The sequence below is a fragment of the Coregonus lavaretus genome (genome assembly GCF_964263955.1).
Source record: "Coregonus lavaretus genome assembly, chromosome: 25".
In the NCBI taxonomy this organism is placed as follows: Eukaryota; Metazoa; Chordata; class Actinopteri; order Salmoniformes; family Salmonidae; genus Coregonus; species Coregonus lavaretus.
The window spans coordinates 7,785,037-7,797,724 of NC_140012.1; the positions used below are offsets into that span (position 1 = coordinate 7,785,037).

A 12,688-nucleotide genomic window follows, 5' to 3' on the forward strand; every position below is an offset into this window, starting at 1 on the left:
GTCTCACTACTCTCTATAAAGATAATGTATTTTGTTATGAGAACTTATAGTAGACCATCTTTTGATTATAGCTAGCTAAATTTCAGTCAACTGCTCCTGCTAAAATCAGGCTCCATTCAACGTTATCTTCTAACTTCATCCTTCTAGCCATAGCTAGCTACCTGGCCAACAGCAGAGCCCTTGAGCTATTTAGCTAGCTAGACATCTTTGACTGAAATATCGACTATTTATCAGTTGTACACTCATTCTCCGAGAGTCAGGGGTGTTTTGTTTGTGGGATGTCTGTTGACACCGCGGAGTTTCCTGTAGGACAGAGGGGTGAATGAATGCGCTACTAACAAGGCAAATTCGGGGGAGCAGGCGAATAAAACGTGCATACATGAATCATTCGCGATTAGAACTCAGATCAAGAAGCCTTCTGAGCGTTGATCAACGCTTGGAACGCAATAATAAGTGCGTAAACGATAATTAACAAAATAAAAACGTGAGTAAACGCTGTTTCACAAATAAAAAGGTGCGTAAACGGCGTTTATGTGCGATTACCCTCCCCTACATCCCTGGATGGGTCTGGCAAAAGCCATTCATAAACATTAATATCCTACCAGGCATGTTTGAATCTAAATTTGCCTGGCAATTTAGCTATCGATGTGACGTTTGGAGGCGCCTAATCAGTCTGTTCTGTACCTGCCTGGTTGAGTGGCAGTGTGGGTGGAATGAGCGCGCTCGCCTGACAACCAGAATGCGAAACACGCCTGGATATTAATTCGCAAGACCAATATATTTTTGTAATATTTTTCATATTAACATATTTGATAATTTTCTGTTCTCCTCTCATTTTAATTCAAGTACTTTTCAAGTAGCAACTTGAGAAAATGTCTGATTTTCAAGGTATACTAGTACTTGCATTTCAGAGTGCCACATTTAAGTACTTTAAGCACCTCAAGCACCTTGTGCGAACCCAGCTCAATTTCACCACCATGGACAGCGATCGGTAGTCTATACTTTGAGTGGCTGTCTGGCGGACATTCGAGGTGGAGGGGGTTCCAGAGAAACTGCTTTAGTTGCCTATAAGAAAAAAGAAAAGAGGCCAGCATTATAGAATTGAAAATGTGTCTTAATAACTCCTATCAGACATATAGGCCTAATTTATATTGGATTGTTACTCATATAGCTTTTTAGCTACTTTGCAATTGGGGAATTAAGTATTTTTACTTTCGTGCAGTTTTTAGTAATGGAATAAAGTATGTTGCATTACAGGAGTTGTGTGTAGAAGTGAAAAATGTATCTACATCTTTTGTGAAAGATGAAATATTACCTCGCAAACGCAATGACTCACACATGTATGGAAAACACACTAGTTTTCAGTACACAATGAGAATGAATGCTATGTGTGTGCTCCTCTCAAGAGACCAACTTGGCCTTAAATGGGTAGCATGAGTAGTGGTGATCCAATAATATTATAATAAAGGGTCGAAATATATGGTGAAATAATCTGCGAGAACTGACATTTGCAGTTGTGGTCCAACCAGAACAGACTGCTTTTCCAACTGTCCTCTGATGAAACCCAGCACACACGATGCGTCATGCACTTAGACCGAAGTAGGCCCTTCTGTACGAATGTATTACTTATTGATTGGTTATAATATGCTTGTATTTACCCTTATAGTGCGTTATTGATACAGTCAATTTGTCATACACATTTGTTACACATCACCGTGATCATCAGCTGGCCAATGACTATTGTTAAAAAATAATAGGGGTGTGGTTTTCATTTGGATGCGCCTACTGTATCCCTTGCCTATATAAACCTTCAGGACTTGGGAATAAAAACAAGACGCACAAGAACCAAGTGAAAACCGGTGAAGCAAGACTGCCGCGAAGTGAGTAAAAATAAGTTTTTGCTTTCTGTGACTATCAATGTTAGGCTGAGTTTGGGAGGTTTTGACTGTTGTAGTAGTTTTAGCAATTGTGTCGTTCTTGAATTACGGTAGCATTTGGGCATGACATTTTGGAAGAAAAACACGTTTTCTATATTATTTGATTTATTCAAATGTAGGCTATTTGAGTATCTTCTCATTCTAAATCAACTCATATGGCAGCTTGATGATATATGTATTTGTTGGTACCATTATGATAACATTGTGCCACCAGTAAAGTGAAGTCAGAATTAGTGGGACATCAGAGTGGTTTACTACAAAGCAGGATCAATGAATTTGCCAGCTAATTTTGATAAACAACCAGAAATAACTTGATTTTCTGGTTCATTAAGAAAGCAAAACTTAGTGTTTTGGGTTTTTGAGACCATGCCCATTTCAAGCTTATCTTTCTAAAAAATAAAAAGTTATTTCAGAACAATTAGGCAAGTTAGCTGGCTAACTATTTGATCCTGCTTTGTAGTATACCCCACAGGTGTAGTGGGACATTTGTGTTTAAATGTACTGCGCTATGGTCATTTTGCAACCCAATCACAACAAATGTTATTGAGTTGCTGCTAAATGTGTACTGTGCATAAAACATCTGTTAATCAATATAAATGCAATTTCCTTCATTAGATATTCTAAAATACATTAAAGGTCCAATGCAGCCGTTTTTGTCTCAATATCAAAATACCTTACTATGATTGTTAAAAAAAAAAAAAAAAATCTAAAATAAACAAAGATTGCTTAGCAAAGTGCAATTTCTCAGACAAGAATATTGCTAAGACTGTCTGGGAGTGGTCTGAGTGGGGAGGGGGAAACAGAAAATTAGCTGTTATTGGTGGTCCTCTGTAGCTCAGCTGGTAGAGCACGGCGCTTGTAACGCCAAGGTAGTGGGTTCGATCCCCGGGACCACCCATACACAAAAATAATGTATGCACGCATGACTGTAAGTCGCTTTGGATAAAAGCGTCTGCTAAATGGCATATTATTATATTATTATTATTGGCAGAAAGGTTTGGAACTCTCTTTCTTATATTTTGTTATCAATAAAACGTCACAACAGCATTCGATTTGGCTGCTGGGGGGCTCCGCTAAAGCCATTGACAAATACGTGCCGTTTTCAAGGGATGGCTAAATAAATGTTATAACTATTTGGTTTTAATATCATCACCTCTTGAAGAGCATAGTCAGAACTACACATTTACAATTATTCCACATTTAGCTCTATCATCAGAGTTTTACAGCAATCAGTAAACATAATTTGATCATGCATTTTCAGATACATGAGGATAGCCAGATCCATTTGGCATGTAGCTAGCTAGCTAAAGCAAACAATGTGTCATTTAGCTTGCTTCATCAGAGATTATGCTTTTGGAAAGTGCTTGACTTCGTCCTGGTAAAGTTATCAGTCAGACTACTGTCATCACCACTATAGATAAATAAAACAATAAAATGTGGAATAAGTCAAGGGGTATGAATACTTTCTGAAGGCATTGTAACAGTACCGTTACATCGGCAAATGCAACCGTTCTGCTGCTTGAGAGGCAGACCCCACAAAGGATTGGAAATGAACCTAAACCACTCATACTTGTCAGGTAATGTTCACTTTTGTATCACTCAAATATCCAATTAATGGTGGCCAATATTGAGAGATATCGTGAGGCTACCCTCACATATCTGAAATTACATGATCAATTGATGTTTACTGATCATGAAAAGCATGCAGTTACTTGCTGTAGGCCTATAACTCTGTAGGCATATAACTCTGATGAGGGAAATAACAAGGGTAGGAAAGAAATTAAACAAAAGACAATGGCATGTAAGAACGTGAGGATAGAAAAGAGGTTCAATTTATGAAAGGGGACAGCATTTGGGGAATAATAGAGCTGTTTCAGGATCAAGTAAAAGCTGTGCAGACTCCAGAGTCCTTTAGTTAGATTTTCACGAAGAGCTTGGAATGTCCCCAAATCAATTTTGCAAGGACATGGAGAGTGTCTAGTACAATGTTATTGTCACAAAATTGTGAAAACAGAGTGTGTTATCTATAAGCCTCTACAAAGTATTTTTGATGATTTTATAATAAGTGCCAGGTGAAGTGGGACATTAATGTTTCTAATAAGAAAATAGTTTCCCACTTCATCAACTAAAGTGTCCCACTACAACTGAAAGACACGCTTTAGCAAAAGAAGGGGTCTGATGTTGTTTTAAGGAGGGTTGCATCCACTGAATAATAAACTATCAACTTGTTTCATCATAAAAATTTAGATACAACCTTAATTCATTGAAATAAACGTTAGTTGAGGAGGGTAGGCTGATTTTGATTTTCTACATAGCGATTTACCAAAAAGTGTCCCACTAATGCTGACTTCACCTTAGGAGTAGTAACACCAATGACGGTAAAACCAATGACACATTTTTGGTAATTGAAGATTTTCTTAAATGGAGGCCACAAATGCCCAAATCTAAGGTAATTAATGAACACTTTAACCCTTAATTTACGAAAGTGATATGATTAATCATTTTGCTCACAATGTAATTTTCCATAATTTACATTGAGTAACACCAATGACACTTTGTATTTAGACACACCAAATGATCAATGGAATCCTCAAATTTATGACATACTAAAGGGTGTGATTAGTTAATAGTTTTCGTTAATAAAGACTGCTCCCCAAAAACAGTTTGCCACTCAAGGTCCTTGTATATCTTTGTAATGTGATTTTCAAGGTGTTAACACCAATGACATAACACTTTGGGACACATTATATATATATATATATATATATATATATACAGTGGGGAAAAAAAGTATTTAGTCAGCCACCAATTGTGCAAGTTCTCCCACTTAAAAAGATGAGAGAGGCCTGTCATTTTCATCATAGGTACACGTCAACTATGACAGACAAATTGAGGAAAAAAAATCCAGAAAATCACATTGTAGGATTTTTAATGATTTTATTTGCAAATGATGGTGGAAAATAAGTATTTGGTCACCTACAAACAAGCAAGATTTCAGGCTCTCACAGACCTGTAACTTCTTCTTTAAGAGGCTCCGCTGTCCTCCACTCGTTACCTGTATTAATGGCACCTGTTTGAACTTGTTATCAGTATAAAAGACACCTGTCCACAACCTCAAACAGTCACACTCCAAACTCCACTATGGCCAAGACCAAAGAGCTGTCAAAGGACACCAGAAACAAAATTGTAGACCTGCACCAGGCTGGGAAGACTGAATCTGCAATAGGTAAGCAGCTTGGTTTGAAGAAATCAACAGTGGGAGCAATTATTAGGAAATGGAAGACATACAAGACCACTGATAATCTCCCTCGATCTGGGGCTCCACGCAAGATCTCACCCCGTGGGGTCAAAATGATCACAAGAACTGTGAGTAAAAATCCCAGAACCACACGGGGGGACCTAGTGAATGACCTGCAGAGAGCTGGGACCAAAGTAACAAAGCCTACCATCAGTAACACACTACGCCGCCAGGGACTCTAATCATGCAGTGCAAGATGTGTCCCCCTACTTAAGCCAGTACATGTCCAGGCCCGTCTGAAGTTTGCTAGAGTGCATTTGGATGATCCAGAAGAGGATTGGGAGAATGTCATATGGTCAGATGAAACCAAAATATAACTTTTTGGTAAAAACTCAACTCGTCGTGTTTGGAGGACAAAGAATGCTGAGTTGCATCCAAAGAACACCATCCCTACTGTGAAGCATGGGGGTGGAAACATCATGCTTTGGGGCTGTTTTTCTGCAAAGGGACCAGGACGACTGATCCGTTTAAAGGAAAGAATGAATGGGGCCATGTTTCATGAGATTTTGAGTGAAAACCTCCTTCCATCAGCAAGGGCATTGAAGATGAAACGTGGCTGGGTCTTTCAGCATGACAATGATCCCAAACACACCGCCCGGGCAACGAAGGAGTGGCTTCGTAAGAAGCATTTCAAGGTCCTGGAGTGGCCTAGCCAGTCTCCAGATCTCAACCCCATAGAACATCTTTGGAGGGAGTTGAAAGTCCGTGTTGCCCAGCGACAGACCCAAAACATCACTGCTCTAGAGGAGATCTGCATGGAGAAATGGGCCAAAATACCAGCAACAGTGTGTGAAAACCTTGTGAAGACTTACAGAAAACATTTGACCTGTGTCATTGCCAACAAAGGGTATATAACAAAGTATTGAGAAACTTTTGTTATTGACCAAATACTTATTTTCCACCAGAATTTGCAAATAAATTCCTAAAAAATCCTACAATGTGATTTTCTGGATTTTTTTTCTCATTTTGTCTGTCATAGTTGACGTGTACCTATGATGAAAGTTACAGGCCTCTCTCATCTTTTTAAGTGGGAGAACTTGCACAATTGGTGTCTGACTAAATACTTTTTTCCCCCACTGTATATATATATACAAAAATAGTATTTTAATAGCCTTTTTTATTGATTTACTTTCTAGCATTCAAAATAATAGATAGATATCTCTAAATCCCCAAAACATGTAACTACAATTATTCTGGGTCACTACTGGGACAAGCCAATTTGCTTGCCCTAAGTACTTTAAACAATGTATAAACATAACGTTTTGTGGCATGGTTTTATCAGTGATAAACACTTCAATATAAACAAAAACATGCACGTGTAACTGTTTGTAATTTTAAAGTGTTGCAAAGGCAAGGGACGCAACTGCCACCGCAATTCAAGAACGACCAATTGCAGTAGCAAGTCTGAATGTTAGAGTAAAGAAGCGATTCTTCATTATCATTACTTAACACTTACAGAATGTTCCATAGCATTGTAGAATCAATAGGTTGAAGACCAATTGATTTATTTCGTAAGAAACTTTGGCACACATTTCGGCACCATAGACAGCGCACCTGTTAACGTGTCTCTGATGAATCCTCCTGTCAAAAAGACAAAGTCTTACTCATCTTACTCAAATCTAAGTCCAGCAGTTTTGAGGGACATTTTTGCCTACATTCTTTATTTACAGATGGCCAACATACTGAGACCCTGGTTGATCCTCGTAGCCCTCGTCGTGTGCGTGCTGGTTAGCCTGGGCACCTTCGCGGATGCCTACCCGCCCAAGCCTGTGAGCCCCGACAACAACGCGTCCCCGGAGGAATGGGCCAGATACAACACGGAACTGCGACACTACATCAACCTCATCACTAGACAGAGGTGAGTGAGTCAGCACTCTAACGATGCAAACCTTTCAGCCTATTGGGTTTTAAGGGAATGTAAGCTGCTACTGACAATCAATAGATTGATTACATGTTCCTTCTTTCAATTTGAATACAAAGAAAACAAAAAAAATGCACCTCCCTAAATTCCAATCAAATATTGCTGATAATCTTAAGAGGTCAAATGACCACTATAGCCAAGGTCACAGGAGAAGTTATGAGGGATATTTAACTAATAAGGAACAGGAAGGCCCCACATAATGTTTATGCTCCCAATTCCCCGCTTTATTGACCACGTTTCGACCCGAAACAGATCTTCCTCAGGTCAAACAGGCTGAGTGCTCACATCCCAAAATATACACATTTCACCTCACATGACACATGCTGGGTGTGGAAACAATTTAATTCACTTTTGCGCAGTCAATCATAATTAATCACAGAGGTACATATGGTCAAACGATTATATACATACAAATCGGTCCAAGTTAAAAACCTAGGCAACAGTAAAGAAAAAAATAATATGTTGGAAAATGTTGGAATACCCGCCCATATGATCATTAAGTACAGGACATGAGGTGGCTGTAGATATAATTACAGTGACCTATTTCAAAAACAACTTGTGTACCTCTAATAATTTGATATCAATGAGATGAACACATGTAGTAGTTACAGAAAATCAACTATATAGCATACCTATGTACAAAATGACCAAGTGGAGACCTGGATTGCAGGACAAATCAACATCTCTACATGGTCATTTTGTACATATGTATATATTTGATTTTCTGTAACTATTACATGTGTTCATCTCATTGATATCAAATGATTAGAGGTACACAAGTTGTTTTTGAAATAGGTCACTGTAATTATATCTACTGCCACCAGGCGTCCTGCACATAATGGTCATATGGGCGGGCATTCCAACATTTTCCAACATATATATATATATATATATATATATATTTTTTTTTTTACTGTTGCCTAGGTTTTTAACTTGGACTGATTTGTATGTATATAATCCTTTATGAACAGAAAGGTGTAGTGGGTTTGCACTCAAAAAGATGTCGCATAAAGCTTACTTAAATGATTTTCACTGCATCAGGGATAGCTTGCACAGACGTTTCGGCATTACAGCCTTCTTCAGCATGTGGGTACCATTTTATTTTAATTCAAAACAGCATTTGTAGAGAACAACTGATGAGAGCAGGTGCTTCTAATTAGGGTTGCCAATCATTTGCCAATCAGGGTTGTGGCTTTTCTGGTGTACCTGTATACAAATGAGTCACAAAGAAATACAGAATTATAGGGTATGGGAGTGGGCACGAAGGGCAACTCACGAATCAACCGCCGCAGGTGTCTGCTCACCTGAAGACATCATATCAGTTCATGAGATAGCCCACCACAAAGGACATCAGCCACAGCCGTTCATAAATATGTAGGGCCAACTCATAAACGATATGCAAAATCTGATATGGACCTTTTTGTTTATCTGAATTTGCGGGTTTTACGCACCAGCCAAGCTTCTGGGAGAGCGCAATGGATCTCTTTTGATTATAATCCTTTATGACCATATGTACCTCTGTGATTCATTATGATACTTTACAAGTATTCTTTATTATCCCAGCACCTACGTTTTTAAGGATATGCATATGACCACAAACGTTTCTATAGAGGATATTTTAACTAAGCCTGAGGATAATGATGTTCTCTTGGCTCTCCGACCAGCCTGTTGTTCTGAACACTGTGATAACATAACTTAATTCCAGTTTTGGAAAGCCACATATGCAGCAGCATTATACAGACAGAGAGATTAGTATTTGGAGATCACAGTGTAGTTATTTAAAATAATGATGGTACGGAAATGAAAGGAAAGGAGCCTGTTTTGCTCCAGCCCTGACCTACCCTGCGTAGAGGGATAGAGTTCACCAATAGAGACCTATAATGGCTCCACTGGGGCCTTGGTCTGTGTAATGGAGATGTGCTATTACCGGCAAATATACCTGACCTGTCTGGTCTGGTCTGGCTTCATTATACTGATCTATAATGAGTTGCTATTCTTATTCCCTCAACCTGGGTTGTAAGGGAAGACTGCTTTAGGCTATGATGCGATGCTGTACAGTGTACTTATAAGTACTTGTGCAACCAATGCAATAACACTCATGGCAGTATGGAATAATACTACATACGATAAACAATACACAAAGCAGCATTGGCAACTCTAACATTGAAGAATAATAACAGCCATACAGTAGAACATATGGCTGAAACTTATCAAAGTAACATGAAGTAATTAGTGGTAATAACCTATTATTACACAGCATGTAAACCCCCCCCCCCCCCCCCCCCCTGTCGACAATAAAAAGTCCTCAGAAACATGTGTCTTCTCCCTTCGGACAACGATAACACTCTGACCTGAGTGGGCAGGTGCAATGTCCAGATTCGCATTTCTCTGATTGGTTGAGAATGGCAGGGCTCTGATGGGTGAGGGATAACTTAGGTAGGCTGAGCAACCAAACTAACGGGATTTAAGGGAAACTGAAAGGACTGTGAGGGGAAGTTAGGTAGAGAGGAGAGGCTCAGGACGTCGTTTTTTTACAACAGTTGTGTGTGTTTGTGTATGTGTGTATCTGTGTATGCATGGTGATTCTGCATCTATGTGTTCACATGTGTGCCTGCCTGTGCATCTTGGCATATCTATCTGTGCAGCTACGTCTGTTGCTCGGAGAGAGATTTCATGTAGGCGTGTAGAGTTTGAGGGAACCTGAACCAGTCTCCTATTAAACGTCTAAAGACTGCAGAGGCTATCATTAAAAGGGCTGGTGCTGTCAATGCTCTGCAAGGGCTGTGTGCCATGCAGTTCAGCCCCTCTGTTCTCACACAAAGGGAGAATCACTCCACAATGGCCAGGCATTGATTTCAGTAAGTATATTTTAAATGCCTTTGCGCTGCCTGTAGAGCTGAGGATTGCTTGCCTTGCTGAGCATTGGGCATTAGACTTTCAAATCTCTCCTTGTTTGGAGCTATGAGAGATATGTGATCTTGCCTCTGGAAATAAAAATGGTATTGGTGATTAGTGAGTACACAGAGTAGGGTATAAGCACTTAGAATGTCAAATTTCTTGACACTTTTGCTCTTTCTCAATTAATCTTTCCTCGATTCCTAGCATCCTCTCTCCTCACCTTCTTCTCAAAACGCATGTGAGAAGGAGGTCCGAGGGGAAGGACCTTGGATCTTATTCTCCAATACAGTTGAGAAGAAGGTGAGGAGAGAGGACACGAGGGATCTCGGAAAGATTAATTGAGTTACTAGTGCCTAGGAATTCATGGGGCTGTCGATGATGAGGTGGGCAAGCTACTCATGGCCACAAGGGGACATGATATGATCATAGGACCCCTGTTAGCACACTCCAGCAAGCAATGTATATCTCTTGGTGACATACAGTAACAGTGATGGCCTCTCTGTGTCCACTAGGTATGGGAAGAGGTCTTCCCCTGAGTCAGCTATGGCATGGTTGCTGTTCGGAGACGAGTCGGAAGGCGACTTAACACCACGGTGAGAGGATGAAGAGTGGCACAGTGGTCTAAGGCGCTGCATCGCAGTGCTAACTGTGCCACTAGAGATCCTGGTTCGAATCCAGGCTCTGTCACAGCCGGTCGTGACCGGGAGACTCATGGGCGGCGCACAAATTGGCCCAGCGTCGTCCAGGGTAGGGGAGGGAATGGCCGGCAGGGATGTAGCTCAGTTGATAGAGCATGGCCAGGGTTGTGGGTTCGATTCCCACGGGGGGCCAGTATAAAAAATATATATGTATTCACTAACTGTAAGTCGCTCTGGATAAGAGCGTCTGCTAAATGACTAAAATGTAAAATGTAATGAAGAGACTGGGTGACGGGGTGATTCAAAATGATTGTGTCTGCTATTTGTTACAATAGACTCATACATTGAGTATATCAACATGACCCACAGGGTTGGGGTCAATTCCAATTTAATTTGAAATTCCAATTCAATTCTTGAATTCACTCAAGAAGTGGAGAATTTACATTGAATTCAATTTGAATTTCAACCATCTTCAAGTTATGGAATTGGAATCGAATTGGAATTAGACTGTTTGGACAGATTGAATTAGAGTTGAATTGGAATTGTAAAAACATTTAATCTTTGGAATTGAATTGGAAATCAATATTTGTACATTTCCCAGGTAGTGGAATTAATGCACTTAGCATAAAACATTGACAGCAGGATTTGTTTTAAATCAGGGATCGGCAACTTTGATGAGGGTGGGGGCCACAAAAAATCTGAACTAATCATGCGGAGCCGCAGTGGCTCATGGGTCTGCATACCCACATCTATACTCACACATGCAATCAGAGCCGGCCTTAGCCTTTTGGGGGCCCTAAACTAAATTTTGTTGGAGCCCCCCCCCCCCACCTTGCAAGGAAAACAATTTGACAGCGGAGAGAAAACATTTAAGTTTTAGAGTTAATTTCCTGCAATTCTACACATTTTGCCATAGGGAGAAGAGAAATGTTATATATGATATCTGAGTAAGAGTGACTAACAAAATCAATCATTGGGGTTCCCCTGGTCGGTAATTCGACCGTGATTACTACAAGTTTAGATGGCTGGCCGCTAGACTAGCTTACCAATCTAAAAAATGTTAGCTGACATGGGCTAATTGAGTGACTGATATAAGACCAAAACTGTTTGATGCACAACCAAATTTCGAAATTGCACCTTGTACCTTGTGTATTCTACTATTCTCACTCTCAAGAGTAAATTGAGACCCCCGCAGTTGCCCATCCTTGTTTTAAATAATTTAAACTTGTATTTCTATATTTCCAGTATAGTTAGGCTGTCTGAACAGTGACTAGCCTGAAATCCTACGGGAATTGAATTTGAATTGGTGGAATAATATTGAATTGGGAATTGACTTCTTGGAATCTACCTAACATTGGAATTGAGAGTAATTGAATTATCTCTGAATTCATAGACTGACCTGGAATTTGAATTAAATTGAATTTACAGGGAGAGGTAATTGAATTAGAATTTAATTTGTGGAATTAACCCAAACCATGATGACCTATTCACACACTGTATTGGCAATGTGTCAGTCCAACAATGAATAGCAATATCTAAGTTTGATCACTTGATATGGATTTTAGTGAGTTTGAAAGGGCAGATACTGACTTTTTGTGTATTTTTATTTCAGTTCGGATGGCAGTGATCTATGGTAAATCCCATACCTCTGGCGTGCTGCTCTGCTGTTCCACTCAAATGGTGGGCCTAACAACAACTCAAACAGGCTGCTTAACTGGCAGCCTTCACTGGACTGTGCGGCCCACTACTCCTGTCCGGCACGCATGCATCTCTTTCTCTCTCTCTCTCTCTCTCTCTCTCTCTCTCTCTCTCTCTCTCTCTCTTTCTTTCTCTCTCTCATTGCTCATCCTGTAAATAATGTGTTATTAAATAAAATTATGAATAATAAAGAAATGAATGTGTAATAATCTGGTCACAGTGAGTTTTAGTTGACCTTTCGGTTTCAGATAAGCAAAACAATATTTTTATTCACAAGCTATGATTGGAAATACATTAT

The 12,688-nt window shown here is 39.7% G+C and overlaps 1 protein-coding gene across 1 annotated transcript; it reads left to right on the forward strand.

Annotated features, from left to right (window-relative positions):
- The first annotated feature begins 1,839 nt into the window (after positions 1 to 1,839).
- Positions 1,840 to 12,444, forward strand: LOC311100989 (peptide Y-like). Its single transcript, XM_084141996.1, has 4 exons — positions 1,840 to 1,880; positions 6,906 to 7,093; positions 10,567 to 10,647; positions 12,305 to 12,444. Exons 2-4 carry the CDS (start codon positions 6,906 to 6,908, stop codon positions 12,327 to 12,329), a joined length of 294 nt encoding a protein of 97 aa, XP_083998122.1. The 5' UTR covers positions 1,840 to 1,880; the 3' UTR covers positions 12,330 to 12,444.
- Positions 12,445 to 12,688: the final 244 nt, after the last annotated feature.

Bases quoted from the DNA above. Each gene is read 5' to 3' on its own strand.
- LOC311100989 (XM_084141996.1), top strand. From the start codon at position 6,906: ATGGCCAACATACTGAGACCCTGGTTGATCCTCGTAGCCCTCGTCGTG. The intron at 7,094-10,566 runs GTGAGTGAGTCA...TGTGTCCACTAG, and splicing joins AACCTCATCACTAGACAGAG to GTATGGGAAGAGGTCTTCCC. The intron at 10,648-12,304 runs GTGAGAGGATGA...TTTTTATTTCAG, and splicing joins GAAGGCGACTTAACACCACG to TTCGGATGGCAGTGATCTAT.